This window comes from Gopherus evgoodei, chromosome 2 (genome assembly GCF_007399415.2).
Source record: "Gopherus evgoodei ecotype Sinaloan lineage chromosome 2, rGopEvg1_v1.p, whole genome shotgun sequence".
NCBI classification, from domain to species: Eukaryota; Metazoa; Chordata; order Testudines; family Testudinidae; genus Gopherus; species Gopherus evgoodei.
Window position 1 is genome coordinate 157,707,983 of NC_044323.1, and position 17,732 is coordinate 157,725,714.

At 48.6% G+C, this 17,732-nt stretch overlaps 1 protein-coding gene across 3 annotated transcripts in view; it reads left to right on the forward strand.

Moving 5' to 3' along the window:
• PEBP4 (phosphatidylethanolamine binding protein 4) overlaps positions 1 to 17,732 on the forward strand; it is a 212,786-nt gene that overhangs the window by 170,007 nt on the left and 25,047 nt on the right. For all 3 annotated transcript variants that reach the window (XM_030552066.1, XM_030552065.1, XM_030552067.1), the window contains exons 5-6: positions 11,888 to 11,933; positions 17,507 to 17,623. In XM_030552066.1, coding sequence (XP_030407926.1) covers positions 11,888 to 11,933; positions 17,507 to 17,623 — 163 coding nt within the window. The remainder of the gene's footprint in view (positions 1 to 11,887; positions 11,934 to 17,506; positions 17,624 to 17,732) is intronic.

Genomic DNA, 17,732 nt, shown 5'->3' on the forward strand with positions numbered 1-17,732 from the left:
AGGGCCCAATTTCTGCCCCCACCCCCACTCCGCAGCTCACGTGGTGTCATCCGTTATCCCATGAATAGTTACATTCATATTAGGATTGTCTTCTGGTTAAGGGTACTGGACTGGGATTTGGGAAATCAAGTGTCAGTAGCCAGCCTTGGCACAGACTCCCTCGGTGACATATGGACAACTCATGTAACCCCTCCCTCTGCAAAATGGGGGTAACCTCACCCCTCTCCCCCCGTTTGTCTGTCTCAACTAGTTAGATCATTCTTTGGGGCAGAGTCTGGTTCTTACTATGTGTATGTACAGTACCTAGCTCAGTGGGGCTCTGAGCTTGATTGGGGGTCCTCCCATGGCACTACTCTAATACACAGAATAATGACAGGGTAGCAGAATTAGACCCTGAATGTATAATGGCCAATAACAATCTGTGTGTATGTGTGAGAGAGAGAGAGAGAGAGAGTGAGAGAGAGAGAGAGAGAGAGAGAGAATTTCCTTAGAGTGCAAACATTTATGTTGATAAAGATGGAGAAATTATTTGGAAAGCAGTGTCTGTTATTCCACAACATTTGTTTAAAAATAGATTTCAGCCTTCAGAGCCTAAATATATGTCAGCAGGGAAGGGGGAGAAGGGACAGCAGGAAGCAGAAAGTCTCCCCAAGGAAAACCAAAAAAAAATTCTGCCAAACTGTGTGTACGTTTTTTCCCAGTTTTTGCACAGCTCTGCCAGGGCCTCCCTGGTGAGTGTGAGCAAAGGGCACTAGAACAGCATTAGTGCATTTGCACACTCCATAGCACAGTGCAGTTAGCAGCATCAAGCACAGAGGGCATAAATGTTGATGTGAGTAGCATTGAACAGAGGCTGTTGTCTGTATGCCTAGCTAGCGAGCTCTCTTCATCTGATCTAGTCTATCTTTCCTACAGGACATATTTTTAATGCATCTGCTTGGGGGTGGTTTCACAACTGGAGCTGAACGTGAACATTTGCAGGAGTCCAGAATTGAGGTCTGGTACCATTCTAGAGAAAGGGGCTGGTTGTGAAGTTCAAGCCTAGATCTGGATCCAAACTGCCCCAAAGCTTAAGGCATTCGGATTTGGGCTTTGGGTTCAGATCAGACTTGGAGAGAATTCCAGCAGGAAAATGCTCTGCCCTTTCAGTGAGTGTTTGGCACTGCACTTGCTATGGCATAGGACTGAAGAGCTGAATCCGTCCTGCTAAGCTGCCCTCTGTAGCAGAATCCCTGCATTCCCTAGAAGCAACCAAGGAGCCAGGGTGCTCATCTGCCTGGAACATAGGACTCTGGGCAAAACCTTGAGATTCATAGGCCGGGTGCAGAACTAGGGCTGATAACTGGGGAATCAGCCCATTGCTAGTGCAGAAAGTAATAGAGGAGAGGGTTCTGAACAGCAGGAAATCATAACTTCCCTCTCTCCTGCCTGCAAGGCGGGGGCTCAGCAGCACCAGATTAGCTCAGCCTTTGAAGGGAATCCCTAGGGTGGCTTTAGCCTCCCAAGATTTCTCTTCTCTCGCTCCAACCCCCTCTCCCTACTTCAGTGTCCAGTTAGATTTGAGTCATCCTAAGGGACTGGAGCATCTGTATGCAATTCCCACATCCAGCGTTATCTACCGCAATGCAAAAGGGCCCATTTAATTGTCTCCTCTGAGCGAGGGGCAGGGTCTGTGATGCTGTTAATGATTCTGGGTCTGAGAGGGGAGAACCCGCAACTCAGAGAGACCTGAGAGAGGTAGAGAGGAGACCCTGAAAAGCTCTGAGTGTGCCAATGAGAGTTTCTCAGTGGAGAGCCAGGTCAGCTGGAACCCGGATGTTGGTCCCTCCCCTCTGGCGTGATACACTAAATGAACTGTATAAATCAAATGAATAAAGCATCGGATGATTTCCAGACCCCACCGGAAGTTCTGGGGCTATAGTTTTGCTGGCGGTTGGGAGTTCTGTGGTTAGAGCAAGGGTCAGGACTCCTGGCTCTGGATGAGGAGTGTCATCCAGTGCAGCAGTTCTCAAACTGTGGGTTGGGAGCTCAAAGTGGGTTGCGACCCCATTTTAAATGGGGTTACCATGGCTGGTTTAGACTTGCTGGGGCCTGGGACTCCCCTCCTAATGCTGAGATTTATCCAGCTCGATATGAGCTCCAGCCATAAAACCCAAACCTGCATCTGGGTTTTGAAACTCCAGAGTTCTGGAGTATTCAGAGCTGGGGTTTTGGTCTGCCCAGCTCTACAATGGACCTCTTATAGTCAACAAATCTGGGCTGAAAATATCACTAGGCCAGGTTTTGTCTCGTGATGCTTCCAGGGCTTTGTGGGCCACAAGCAGAAAGTTCAGAAGTGGATAAAAATGAAAATTAACAGGAAGAGAAAAAACAACTACCATTTAATATTTATATTACAGTAGCAGTCAAAGGCCTCAACCAGGATCAGTGCCCCTGTTGTATTAGGTGATACGCATATGTAGACACATTCCCTGCCCCAAACAGTTTACAGTCTAAGATGACAAGGGACATAGAGCTAAGAAGGGGGAGGGGAGGAGGAGAGATGGATAAATCAAATAGATACAATGTTGCTAGGCATCCTTATAGTTGCAATTTTTTTCTTTTAACGGCACTTTTCACGCCCAGGGTTTGTTTGGAGAAGGCTTGGTTCTTAGCCCATGTAGGCTGGTTTATCCCTCCTTAGACTTTCTCTTGGGTTGGTGAGAGCCAATTCATAAATCCTGGCTTCGTTATAAAGATAACAAAGAGGGAGAATAATAAATCTGATCTCCTGCATGTGCCAGTTCTGAAGCCGCCTCTCCCCATCTAGCTAGCATACCCTAAGTGAGCAGCGCAGGAAGCACCTTATTTGTTTGGGGATTAACTTCACCAGTTTGCTAATTGTTCTTTAATCATGTCAGCCTACTGTAGGGACAGCATCCAGCTTCTCCAGCATGAACTCAGCGTCTTGCAGCACAGAAAGACTTGCAGGCCAAGCAGCTGCAAATGCCAGGAGCAAGCGGCCGCGCTCCATCCTGCTGTCTCTCCTAGCAGAGAGCTCTTCTTGTTTACTAGTGTTCCAGCTGTTGGCTCGGGGCAGGGTGAAGAGGGGGAAGGGAGAAGGAGTTATATCTGGGAGTGAATAACAAGCCAGCCCTGTTCTTATTCACAAACCTCAGTCCAATCAGTCATCTGTTTGTCCTGGTCTCCTGCCAGCTATTGTGTTGATTCCCACACCCACTTTCTCTAACCCTGAGTCCCTGCCTTAAATTTTCTCTCTCCACCGATCCCCTTCCTAGTCACCTCCTCCCCCTTCCTCAGATGGGATCAGACATGTTCTAGAAAAGATTTATGAAGAGGAAAACAAAATATAACTCATTCAATGTGGAGCGGACGGCACCAAGGGCCCAAGCAGACCTACCTCAGAGCCTCAATCCTCCCCTGCCGTTTGCGGGACAGGGCATTGGAATGAGCTACAATGTAACAAACTCCTCTGCATGGCAAAGAGTCGCTCAGGACAACATGCTGGTCTCCTGCCATGCAGAGGAGTTTTGGAAACTCAGGAGGGTGTTGTGTTTTATTCATTCATATTGTCCATGAGCACCAGCCAAATCCCGTCTGACATTTGCAAAAGGCATCTCGGGTGTTGCAGTGGGTTACAGCTCCATAAATGTGCTATGGCAGCATCCTCCTCTCTTCTTCAGTAGAATTATCATAAAACATTAAGTTCTTTGAACCCAGAACTCTTCCTTTGCCAGATGTTTGTACAGCACCGAGCACCATCAGGCCCCGATTACTGTATTCCTGTCACACTTGAAAGGCCCAGTTGAGATTGGGGATGCATGATGGTCGGTGCTCCACAAACAGCTGGTAGAGGAGATGGGACCTGCTCTAGAAAGTTTGCAGTCAAAATAGCCAAGACAGACTAAAAAACGATTTTTATCTCCATTCTACTGATGGGAAAATGAGGCACAAGGAGATTTAGGGCCAGATTTTGGAAAGAGCTCAGGGACAGTTTTTCAAGGACTCAGCACCCCCCATCAGAGCCAGATTTTCAAGTACTCAGTTCCCATTTAAGTACCTAAACAAGGGCCCAACTTCCCAAAGCACTCAGCAGCCTGCGACTCCTGTTCTTTACCTTGGTGGTCAGATTTTCAAGAGATCTCGGCACCCAATGGGCTGAGCTTTTTGGAAAATCTGGCCCTACATGACTTCAACTAAGAATTGAACCTAGATCTCCTGAGTCCAATTCCAATGCCTTAATTACAAGATGTCCCCAGACTTTCCTTGACTGGGGTCCCCAGGTAGTACATACGAATGGTAATTTATCGAGCTGCGTCCCTTTGGGGTTTATATGCACCAGAACAACATCACCGATTTCCTCCAGCTCCTCTCCTCCACGGTCTTAGCGGAATGGAGGGTGGGAATTTTTAGCTCTCCCCTTACAAGCCACAAACCACATCCTCGGGAGGGAAAAAGGACGTTAAGCTCAAATGGTGTCATTAAGAAATATTAATGCTCTCATAAAAGGGTATTTAATAAACATGGCAGCACATCAGTGTCCATTAGCTCACTCCATGCTAGGGATCCACAGAGGCTGTTCGGCAGCACGCGGAACACCGTGGGCAGTTACAGCTCAGTAGCCTCCAAGCAGACAGCATGTAGACAGAGCTATTAAACTAATATTGGCACATTCCAGGTGGCATTGCTGCCCCAGAGCCCTGCATCTCCATTCAGCGCTGCGCCTCCGCCTCTCTCGTGCTCTCAGCTGTTCCAGCCGGCACTGGGAAAATAGGTCTCTCCAAAGTTCTTTGCAAGGGTGATAGCACAGCCCCCAGGGGGCCTGCTCCTTGCAGAGTGCTACATAGATTTTACAAAACAGCTGGGTCTGAACAAAACACACCCCGACTCTGGCAAAGTTTGGAGCCCGATGGGAATGTGCTTCCGGGCTGTGCCTGAGATATGGCCAAAAGACCCAGAAGTGCCTAAACCAATGGGATTTAGGCTTGTAAATCCCCGAGACTCTTATTAAAATTGTACCCCAACTCAGCAAGTCTCCAGACTTCAGCCAAAGTAACCACACTGAGAGCAAGCAGCCACTGGGGAGTAACCCTGGCTCGGGGCGTGCACACTTAGCCCTGTACCTTAGCCCTTGCTGAACCCGCAGATGAAACTGCCTGTGGTCAGCAGAGTTCAAGCAGGGCTTCCATAACCAGGGTAACTTTTGTTTCTTGAGGGCCACATCAAAGACTAACCCCTCCCCACCAGCTCTCCCCTTGTGCTCCCAGCCACAGAGATGTACACACTCATGCATGCTCCAGCACACCCAGTGGTAGCCTGTAGCACGCTTTTATAATACTGTCTCGGAAAGGCAGTCCCCACAGAGGCTGCTCAGGGAAGCACACTAGGGCTCTGCCAGCAACAGATATAGTAGATTGTACAGCAGACATGGTTTCACAAAGGTTGGGCAGGGAGACCCTGAGCAAGTGGAGCAAAGTTGAGTTGTGTCTACCCAGTTTGCAGGCCACTCCCCGGAGAGCAGTTTCATGTCTTAGGACCCCGTAGGGAAGGCCGTGAAGAAGACGTGGGGCCAATTTGCCTTCAAAGCCCCCAGCAGGACTAATTCTGTCCCACCCCTGGTGCAGCAGGAGCTCAGGGTTCAATCCATGCTCAGTGTTAGTGGTGAGATGAACTCTGAGGCCTTTGAAGCACAGTGAACCTCTAGGACTGCCTTGGGGATTTCCAAACAGTACTGTAAGTTCAGGAACCTCGGTGTCCCTGTAACGTAAATCCATGAGGTCACTGTGCTTTGTTTTCTCCAAGAGGCTGCTGAACTGAAAACTAACAGGTGCCACCCCAGCTAAGGGGGAGCCTGTTCTATTTACAAAAGGCAGAGGAGCTTCCACAAGCACCCACCTATGACAAAGCCCAGCTGGCACAGGTGGGGACCCTGCATATAGTTTTTATTTCATCTCATCCTTTCCTTCTCCTCTTTGCTACCTAATCTAACCATCTCCTTGGATTATTTTAGCACTTTCCTTCTCTGCTCCTTTCCCACTGATTGCCCCACTGCAGCAGGGAGACGCATCCACATGCCAATGCTCAAATGATCGAGGCAGGCATGACTGAGACTCCGTCATTCCTTAACCCCTCAACCCCAGTTGGGAGTATTACTTTGCACTAGGGGTATCCATGAGAGCCCCTGTGTTTGTGGGCACAGAAGTTCACTCCCAGGGACTGAAGGATACCAGCCATTACGTAGCATGGTATTTTTCTCTAGTGTAGACAAGGCCAGAGCGTCCCTCAGGTGGGACATAAACCTACAAACATTTGAGCCTGTCAAACATTCAAACCCACAATGTTCGCATGGGTTTGAAATTGCACAAAGTGGCGCATCCTCACTCGGTATCTCAGGAGTGTCTGTGGGTCAGTGTAATTCCATTGGTAACAGTGGATTTATGGGGGAAGGGAAGGATTTCCTCCTCTGATGAGACAGAGCTCTTTGATCAACATCACAAGAAAATGAATGAGCTGAGAGGTACAGGAAACACTTCGATTTGGATGTCCACATTAGGTAACTAGACTTCATGGAGTTATAAAGCAGATGGGAATGGTGGATGACTGAACAGGAGCTTGTAATCCCAACAGTACAGTCAGGGCCAGCTATAGGCAGCGCAAGCCTCCTAGGCAAATAATGGTCTTCATTCCCTTCCCTCCAGAATTCTCAGAGTAGGACCTCCATGTTTGCCCTTCCCTATGAACTCTTCCCTCTTGCCAGCCCAGCTGCGTCTCCCTCTCCCAAACCGCCTCAGCTCTCTCTCCTCTCCCTGTCAATTTCTGCATCGGTCTCTGGCTTCCACTCTCCCTGGCAGTGCTGGGTAATTTGTACTTCAGATGGATCTGTCCTCAGGTTAGGAGACCAGCTTTGCACACCTGGCCTATTATCATCAACCTCGGTTTGCAGATGGAGCTATTAGTCACTTGCCCCCAGGCATCATTCACAATAGAACTCAGAGGCTGGACTCTTCTGTTCCACCACGAGACACCTCTTCCTCCTACCCAGATAGCAGGCCGAGTCCTCTGTTGTGCTGCACCACGTGTAGTCCCTTACAGTGGATCAGTGCGAAGTGCATCAGTGCAATAAACAGCAGTACTTTACAAGGTGTAAATAGAAAGACAAGGAGCAGGGCAGGGGGGTATCAAGCCAAAGCTGTCTAGGTAATTTTGCTGGGATCATTTCCATTCAGGAGCACTCCACACACTGGAGGCACAGCGCTAAACCAACACCTTGAAGCATGACTCTGCAGGATGCCACCATAGCTCCAGGGAACAGCTAGTGCCCTTTAGTCAATTACCTTTTGTTAACTAAAAAAATCAATGGATTCCCACTGCATTCAGACGGTGCTGCCTGTGGTGCATGGAGCACCTTCATCACCAGCGAATGACATGCTCTGACTGCTCTCATGCTGCAGCCTGCGACTGGCCTCAGCTTCACTCCATGCCAAAGTGAGAAGGAGGCACCTGGAACTTCTTTCCAAGTTAGCAACGGGTGAGAAGGCAGACTCCCACCTCTGCCTGCCCTGGAGGGGGAGAAAGTGATTGATACTTCCCAGCAAATGGGAAGAGGTGGGTGAAGAGATTAAATCATCTCTCCTGTGCTCGCAGAAATGTGCTGCTGACCCCACGCTCTGGTGGGGTCAGGAGGAGCTGGCAACCGGGCCCTGGCAGATTCCAGAGTGGGCGTGCAGTTTGCAGTCAGTAATTGAAGAGGAACAAGGAAGCCGCCTTTGTCATTGCTGGGCTCCATGCATCCAGTGGAGCGGAGGTGGGGGCTGAAAAGCCTGGAGCTGGCCTTCTCGATGTCCTCCAAAAGCACACAAGCATCCCACCAAGGAATCCAGCCAGGCAGCCCAGCTAATAAAAGCTGCATGAGGCAAGTGGGGCTGGGTTTGACCCCAGGTGCAGATATGGCTCCCCAGAGTCTCCAGGCAGGCTCTCCCCACAAGCAGAGCAGTGCTGCTTGTTTCCATGAGGATAGGCAGCCAATGAATCAGCAGCCCAGAATGCCTTGCAGGTGCCAGAAGCAGCATCCTTTACTCCAAGCTGGCATGAGAGCCCCCAGGCTAGATTCTACCCCCCATCACACTGCTGCAAACCCAGAACAACTCTGATGACTCGTGCCAATTGGACACTGGCGTAACGAAGAGCAGAATTTACTCCTTTGCTTTTAAATCTTACCATCCCTCTGCCTCTTTTATAACAAACAGCTATTATAAAGTGCTCTTCCCCACCCCGCTAGCCCCAGCCCAACCGGGATTTTCCTCTTCTCCCTTCTCAAAAGGAGCCTCAAATCCAGGATACATCAGGACGTGGCCAGATTCCACCGCACCTGGGATCCTGCACTGGCCAGGCAGCCCATGTTGTCCTCATTTTACAGACAGGGACGCACTACAGCCCAGAAGGGGAGGAGGCTGGCTTGGATTCACACAACAAGCCGTGGCATATGCAGGAGCAGAACACTGCTCCCTTCGCTCCCAGTCCCATGTGCGGCAGTCAAAAGACCAACCCTCTTCCGAAACATAAAGGACCTCAATTCCTGGCATTGAAGACACCTCACTAATGGTGGTCAGAGGGTGTCCCAACTCTGAACTCAGAGGCGTCAAGTTTTGAGTGTGGTCCTAGAATTGGTTTCAGCTCCAGATGTATCCCATTATACATCGTTAGCTACTAGCATCTGTTTGTTCAGTGTAATGCTTCTGCTCCATTCCAGCCCTTAAGAAATCGCTGCCTAGGTGGGACCCTTGCTGTCAGGGTGACCTGCCCAGCCCCAGGCAACTGCCATCAATGACAGCTTTCCCTGCTTTGCCTTCAGGCAAAACAGCACAAGTATCCTCTGTCCTGACTGTGTGGATAGCTCCATATGGCCTCACTTGAGCAGTCTGCTGAGTCAGAGAGGCTAGTCTTTCCTGAAGTTGGCCATAAATCAAGCATCAGAGCTTTTAATGGCAGGTCAGCACATTTAAAAAAAAATCAGAATTCCCATGGAATGCTCAGCACAGTCTTTTAAATCCCCACACACACACACACCATTCCCCACTGCCCCACGTTCTTGCCTGGATTTGGAAGAGAGGGTGAGATAAGAGTTATCCAAGAATTGAAATTCATCCAGGTGGGGTCAGAATTCCCAAAGAAACTTTGGGGGGTGGGGGGGAAATACTCCTGCCATCAGAGAATGTTAGAGCATTGTTCTAGCTAGATGAACTGCTCCGTTAATTGGCACCCCACAGCCATGCAAACTCCGCTCACACCTTAGCCCTGGACGCATCGCTTCTTACCTTTGATGGGCAAGTAAAATATTAGGCCAAGATTTTCAAAAGCGATGAGTGATTTTGGGTTCTTCAGGGTTTTTGTAGGTTTTCTTTGGGGGAGAGGATATGACACACCCCCAGGGGGCAGTGTTCGGTTTTAAGCACCTGTTCTCTGAAAACCAGGCCCCTTCAATCACTAGTCATTTTTGAAAATCTTAGTCATTAGTACTTTTATCATCAGCGTGATGGAAAGGGTGGGTGAGGAAATTCTGTGCTGAGGCTGGTAAAATTTCATGGGGCTTTGCAAAGCTAATACATAGAAACTGAGAGGATGTTTGCATTACAATGAACTTTACTATGCAATGTGAATCTTGGTTGATGTTCTCATCACCAAATGACTCAATGAAGATCTGGCTTCTATTATTTTTGGAAAGGGTGAAGCTTGATCCAGCAATTCTGGGAGTCAGATGCATTCTATCTGCAGTTATCTGATGCTCCTTTAATTGCTAATTACTGCTAGGGCAGGTCAAGACTAAGGAGCATTGGCAGAACTGGGTGCATGTGGGCAGGCAGGACTGGAATAACGGGGGCTGTTCCAGATGAGTATTCATACACATTGGCAGAGCTGGGTAGGAGGCACAGGACTAGAATAGCAGTGGGTATTACGGTTGCAGACTGGGGTGCACTGACAGAGCTGAGTGGGGGTGCTGCAGGTCAGGAGTGAGGTGCATCGGCAGACCTGTCAAGGGATGTTTGCACGGCATTGGCTTGTGCTACACTTGGCTCTCTCCATCTGTTAGTGCTGTTTGCTGATTTGCAGCATGTGATTTCTGCCCAACTGTATTTTGTTCTCAACAAAACCTTATTAGAATTCTCCATAAGTGCAGCAGCAAGAGGAGGTAAGAGAGAGAATGTGATTGGGTGGTAAAGTCAAGGCAATCTAGGGCATTGAATTGTGCCAGGCTTGACACCATAACTAAATTATCTTAGGCTCTCTCGCAAGGTTTATGAAATGCTCATTCTTGACTATCCCAGGATATAACCACAGGCATCGCATCACATGGGATGCACAAAGACTTGCAAAAAGAACAGGAGTACTTGTGGCACCTTAGAGACTAACAAATTTATTTGAGCATAAGCTTTCGTGGGCTACAGCCCACTTCATTGGTTTTGGATAAGGTTTTTGCAAAGGCCGCGAACACAGTATAGATCCATTCTAGTCTACAAATGAGAACAGCATGGGGTGGAGGGGCAGCATGCTATAGGCTGGTCCCCAGATGTTCCTGGTGGGGAGTGTAAAGCACATATTGCCTGAGGAAGTGTCAGGGAGATCTTCTCTGGGTCCATCAAGGGAAGAAAATCAAAGCGTCTTGGGCTGGGAATTGCTTTGGGAAGCTTGAAATCTTTTTGGTGAATCTGCATCTATTCTTAATTCACTCAGAGTGGGCTGGTGATTAGAATACTGCAGGCCAGATTCCCAGATGGTGTAAATCAACTTGGCCTCATTGTCTTCAGTAGGCCAGAACCTCAGATGGTGTAAATTGGCAAGGCTTTATTGACTTAAATGGAAGCTTGACAGTTTACACCAGCTGAGGAGCTGGCTCCGCAGCTGTAAATTGCACCTGTCAGGTTTTATAGGCATCTCTGATTCCTCACCTTCATTCTCGACACTCCAGCCTATGTGCTTTCCAAAGACACTGTGACCTTCCTGCCATCGCAGGGATATTAATTAGCCCCTGCCTGAATACCTGTGCACAGAATGGTGTCGGGGCTTTTAGAGAGAGCTTTTGTAGCCTTCCCAGCATCCCGTGGCCCAGATAACAGGTCCAATGTGATCCGTCTGACAGTCCCTGTGTGCTGGCTTCAAGAGCACAGTGACAGCACAGCCTGTGATTCAGGGGAACTCTACAATGCATTGGCTGTGGTGCACAAAGTCACTGACACTTTTAAAATATAAATTAACAAGCAAAATATAGGCCCTGACACATTCTCTCCCCACCCTTCCCCGCTTACCCAGGGAAAGGAATGACACCTGTCAGGAAAGGTTTGGAGAAGGTGAAGATGAAGGAAACAAACTCAGTTCAGGAAACTTTCTAGCTAAACTCAAGCGAGGCACTGTTTGGAGAGTGCTCCATGCTGAGAGGCAGCACTGCCAGTGAGGCTGCAGCAGGCTTTATTGTGCTAACCTTAAATGCCCGGGAGCAGGTTCCCCAAGGTACCAATGGCACTTACTGACTTTCAGTGGGAGCTGGGCACCTCACTGCTCCTTGTGCCTTTGAGACCCTCCCCCTGGATGGGTAAGTCTGACAGTGGCTGGGGCCCCGCTCCCTGTCTCAAAACTTGTTTCCTTTATGGTCATCCTCACCCCCATCCCCACCTGTTTGGTTCATCCACCTGCCATCTCTCCTCAGAACCCAGACTGTGAGCTCCGTGGGGCAGGGACTGTTCTTTTACTGACTGTCTGTACAGCACCTAGCACAGCAGGGGTTGATCCCTGACTGGTGCCCCTAGGCCCCACGGCAATGCAAATAATTAGGTCCGGTGAGTGACTGCATATTCTGGTGTCCTGTGCGTTAACCGAATCCTTTCTGTCATTGCAGGGCACAGACCTGCGGGCTGGAAAACTTAAAGGCCACGTGCTAACAGGTAAGCTGGAGCTGCACCAGCCTAACCTGTCTGACTGTCCCAAGACCTCTGGCCCATGTTACTAAACTTCTGTCGGCACGGCTTGCAAAGGGATGGCTTAGGGTCACTGACTTCCACTGGCCATTGAGAGAGCTGGGCTCCAGTTCGTTTGTGATCTCTCTCTTCCTGGGTTTAAGGGGATGGGGAGGGCAGCAAGCTCAGCGCCTGGGACACATGCTTGGTTTTGCTTAACCAGGGAAGCTTCTGACCCATTAAGGAGCAATCTTGATGGGTCCAAAGGGAATTCTGTGCGACCCTCCCTGGCTGTGAGGGAGGCAGCTGCCACCTATCACCACAGTATCTGGGTGCCGTAGTAAGGCACTCACCAACAGGAGTAAGGGCCCCAAGCAGAGGCCATTAGTCTATCAACACGGGTGGTGTCAGATCGCAACCACAGGTAGCCATGGCCTTTGCAGATCCACCGCTTCGGAATTTCGGAATCACATTCCATTTCAAGGGGAAAAGAGGTTTGCAAAGAACATTTAAAATAACCCTCCTGCACGCACATTTTGATTTGCATTCAGTAAACACATGGAAAGATGTAAATAGCGAGGGATTCCCCCAGCTGCAGGCTTTCAGAGCACCGACAGTCTTGGCCTCAGCACCGGAAATGCAGCGAGGAGGAACTGTTTCACATTCTAACCAGACAACAGGTTTCTCTTTGATATCGATCTCTTGTTTAGTTGATACAGGAAAATGAGGAGGTGTTTAAAGCTTTGCAAACTTTTTCAACCCCAGAGCAAGCCAGCTGAAGCACCTCCCACCGTCCTCCATCTCCTCCCCTGCCCGGCTTCTTAGATTATTCACTGTAGGTGGAATGTCCCCAAATCTCTCTCTCTTAATTTGTGCCTGAGCTACAAATGGTGCAAACTAGCAAGCAGCTGTAACAAGCCCCCTGATTCGTCTCTCCAATGAGACCTTCGCTGCCAGCCTCTTGCTTGCATGACATGGAACAGGCTTCCAAGAGAGGTTGTGGAATCCCCGTCACTGGGGGTTTTAAGAACAGATAGAACAAACCCCTGTCAGGGAAGGTCTAGATTTACTTGGTCCTGGCTCAGCACAGGGGGCTGGGTTTGATGACTTCTCAAGGTCCTTTGTAGTCCGACATTTCTATGATTCTAAGTAGCAGACATCTCTTCCACCTGAAAAAGAGCAGGCTGGATTCTACCAGGGTGGAGGAGTAGAACACATGGGGCCTGCTTCTCTTTGTACCTTGTGTAGCCATTTACACCAGCGTAGCGTACACCAATCTGATTTAGTAACACTGTACCAACGACTGCCTAAGGTGCAGGGCAGCACAGAATACAAGCCAGGGCCTTTCCATGAATGAGCTTTCTCTCTGGGTGCTGTCTGAACAAGAAGTCTGTTAAAATCAAGTATCCTTAATAGTTTATTTTAGAGCCCCAGTTATTTCCCATCCCTGCAACCAATTCCATACCTTGCATTGCTATTTTTGGAGTTAAGATCATAAGGAAATGACAATCCGCCACACGCAGGCTGGGAGATGCAAAGAGACTTTATTACACACCTGGACAGCGGCAGAGAAATGTTTAACAGTAAACTGGCTGAAATAGAACTCATCCAGAGAAGCAAATGGTGTTAAAATACCCAGTCAGTGGAAGAAATCCCAGCCCACTTAAAGCAAACGCAGGAGTTGTTTGGAAGAAGGTGAGCCCCAGAGGTTTCTTAATAGGCAGATGATATATAGGAACAAGGACTTGCAATGCAAAATGGGCCACACTCAACCCTGGGGTAGCTTGATTAATTTGAATGATGTTACAGCAGGGAGGGATTTGGCCTAATATGTCTCTGGTTAAAGGGATATTGTCTGGTAGCTTAGGGGTAGTTTGAAAAAGAGATTTTCCAAAAGCTGCTGTGGATAGCAGTGTGTTTTATTATTTCTTTAGAAAATACCATTACCATCTTTTCTTATTTCAACCTTCCACTGAGGTATTGGGAACCCCAACCTGGCAGCTGCTGGCCAGTGCAGCAAGGACCAGAGAGTGAAGGTAACTAGAAAAGCAAGGTCCGATTTTCAGCAGCCAACTACTCCCCTTGTGACACTTCCAGCCAGACTATCCAAAGTGCTCAGCACCCAACGTTCTGAGCTCTTGTGAAAATCTGACACTGATGGTGAGCACTGAAAACCCTGGCTGTGAAGGGTGCTGCCTTGCAAAGCAGGAGTAAGTCAATACCACTGCACCCCCATAGCCAGAGTGTGCGGATCAGGCCCAAAGTTAAACTGATTGGGTTTGTCTCACTTCCCAAGCAGAACGAATGCAGAAAGCCACTTAGCAGCATCAACAGTGGTGAGAAGTAAAGGAGAGCCTTTGTTTTTAATTTTTGCTAATGCTCTGAGGAGATGGCCGTGGTGGCTTTCTCTTGCTCAGATGGCTTAATTTGATCAGGTCCTGGAGGAATTTCCACCTTTTGCCCCTTCACGTTACATGCTCCTTTCCTGAAACAAATATGAAATGCTATTTTCAGCCAAGTTTAGAGTTTAACAGTTACGGAACATCTATATACATAATCTCTTTGCATGTCATTAGACTCCCTTTGGTGATGCGTGCTCTATACCTGCAGGTTTCCTGTAATACAAAGGCCTGAGCTAGATCAATGGATCCAAACCTCCCTGAACTCTGGGCAAGTTTGGAGAGGGCCCCAGATATAAAATTTCTAGTTATGACTCTTATCTAGCAGAGAAATGAGATTTTTCCACCCAGAGTCAGGTTACAATTATATCATACTTCCTCCTACCAAAACCACAACATGTTGCTTGAAGGTAAAGCTGGTCAGGAATTTTTCCCTGAATTGGTTTTTGGTCAAAAATGCTGGTTTGTCAAAATTGAAACTTCATGAACTAGGTTCCGATTGGATGAATCTCCCGACTCAAAAAAAAAAGTTGAAAAAGGAATTTTTGGAACTGTTAAAACATCTTGCACTGACATTTTCAAAACAAAAAAAAATCAACTTTGATTTTAAATGACTTTGTTTCCAAACCGAATCTAACTGAACTAAAACAAGGGAATCAAAATCAAATGAAAACCAAATATTTCAAAATTATCAAAACAAAGTTCCCATTGACCCAACCCAGAAAAAAATGTTGGTGCATGAGTATTTCTGAGAGTTCATCTTTTTGCCCCAATTTGAGATAGGGAAAAAGTTTTGAACCTGAAATATTTGAGGGATGGGAAAACATTTCCCACACAGCTGTACTGGAGGAACATCAGTGATGACAATAAAACGCTGGCCAAGTGTGCGGTGGTGTACGTGGACACAGGGCTATGTTCCTGCCTGAGCCCAACTGAGCAATCAGCTAATGCCCTGACATATGAGAACAGGGTGTGAGACTGCTTGTCTTGCTGGAAAACTAGAATTCAAGCAAATTCCTGGAGGACAGGTCCAACAATGGCTATTAGCCGGGATGGGCAGGGATGGTGTCCCTAGACTGTGTCTGTCAGAAGCTTGGAATGGGCGACAGAGGATGGATCACTTGGTGATTACCTGTTCTGTTCATTCCCTCTGGGGCACCTGGCACTGGCCACTGTCGGAAGACAGGATACTGGGCTAGATGGACCTTTGGTCTGACCCAGTGTGGCCATTCTTATGTTCTTATGTGGTGCCATTCCCCTGCTTTTTCAGGAGTTGACCTGCCTTGCTTAGTAAACAATCGCGCGCAGTAATAAGCATGGCCTACTGATTGGGAGAGCAGCGTGTTTTATTAAAAATACAAACTAATATTTAACAACATGTGGGAAGGGCACCAGGGTAGCATATAAATCACCATCATGTTAGGAGGAAACCTTGATTTTTGTGGAACAAGGGATTTGATGGTGGTGCCATCAGCAGCTGGCCTGTCGGATGACCCAGCTCCTGCAACTGGATTTCAAGAGAAGAAAGCAGGCACAGTCCCCTAACTTGTCTGCTTGTTTCTCACATCTTGGCTGGCCTTCTCTGATATCTTTAATCCAACTCGTCCCGTGAGTGTTTATCATTTTTGTGTTACGGTATTAACTAAGGACCCCATTGTGCTAGTCATTGTGTAAAACCATAATAAGTGACAGTCTTTGCCCAAAGGAGCCTACAGTCTAAACAGACAAAAGTCCCCAACTTGACCATAAAACTTTCCTTTCCCTCTGAGGTTTGGTGTCTCAGGATTTCAAAATGTTGACTGTTCCTTGCACTATCCTACCTGTGTCTGTAGAATCAAAACACTGCTCACTGCAGGAGAATCTGTAGGATACTCGGGTCCAGCAAAGAAATAGTTGAAAAGAGTGAGAGTTAAGGTTTGTTTTGCAGAGAGTAAAAGATTAGTATTTACCGGGGGCCATAGGGATGCACAGCATTCCACGCTGTACAGATTCAAACGTGGCCCCCGACCCAGGGAGTTTACAATCAAACACAGGCAGGATGAGGTCAGACTAGATGATCACACTGGTCTCTTCTGGCCCTTGCAATCTATGAGAGGATGGGGCAAGAGAGCAGGGGTGAGCAGCAGGATCATGGGACAGAAGGAGGCTGCTCTGGGGAGTAGTGGGCAGCGTAGAAGAATATGCACAGCTGGGGATGGGGATGGGGATGGAGAGCAGGCGGGCCGGGAGCCAAAATGTGGGGTTAGGGCAAGACTGTGTGCAGGTGAGGAGCTTGAATGTGATGCCTTCAGGGACAGGGGAAGGCGTTTGAGGGGATACAGGGAGGTCTGGGCAGAGGCAGTCCAGACACTAGGCGCAGGCAGAGTGCTCTAGAGCTTTGGAGCTAGGGCGGGGGCTGGAGAAGCAGGTGGAGTCAAATGGGAGGTTGTTTCAGTGGAAGGGAAACAAGAATGTGCTTGCAAGCAGGTGGCAAGGGGCCAGATGGGTGGAAGATAAAGGGAACAGGAGGGGCTGGGAGAAGGAAGGAGGGAGGGGAGAGGATGGGGCGCAGGGGACACATACGATATGTCTTGGCAGGGAGACACCTGAGATTGCACTAAATTTCTTCAGTTCTTTTTGTAACAACATGCTCACTTGAATACCCCAGCAGGGTGGTAACTACCCTGCCCCCCTCTCCATACTAACCATGAGCCCTGGGGCCGGGCCTCAAAGTCTTGCTTGGCTCATGGCTGTGGAGAAATAGAGTAGCCCCATCCTCTTCTCCAATGTCAGAGTCATTTTGATGCATGCAGTGCTGCTCTGGGTCCCTTTGCACAGGCCTGCAGAGTCCATTCGCGCCGAGCGGCGCCAAGCACTCATGTCCAAGGAGCTCCCTGAGCTCCTGGACAAGGGAGGGGGAAGCCGCAGAGAGGGCTCAAAGCTGCAACCTGGGATCAGTAGTGCAACAGTTCATGCAACGCACGGGGATTGGGCAGAATACAGTCCCTGGTTGCAAAGTTACTGGAAGCAAGGAGCAAAGAGGGTAATGGAGTGTGGGGAGATTTTTTTTCCCTGAAAATGCCAGCTACAAATAAATTGTACCATACACACCTAGGGTATGTGATTATGGGGATGGAATTTGGGCCAGGCACTAGCCTCATCCACTGTGTTTTCTCTGTCCAGACTACGGCCGCCCCACACCTCCATCCCAGAGCGGGTACCATCGCTACCAGTTCCGTTTGTATGAGCAGCCGGCTCACGAGGCCATATCCCTAAGTCCAGAGGAAAAGGCATCTTTGGGTAAGAGATGACCCACCTTCTCTGTGTGTTGCTGAGCTTGTGGTCTCTGTCTGTCTCTGTTAGCACAGCTAACATCCGAAGGGAATGATCATTTCATCATCTCTCTGCA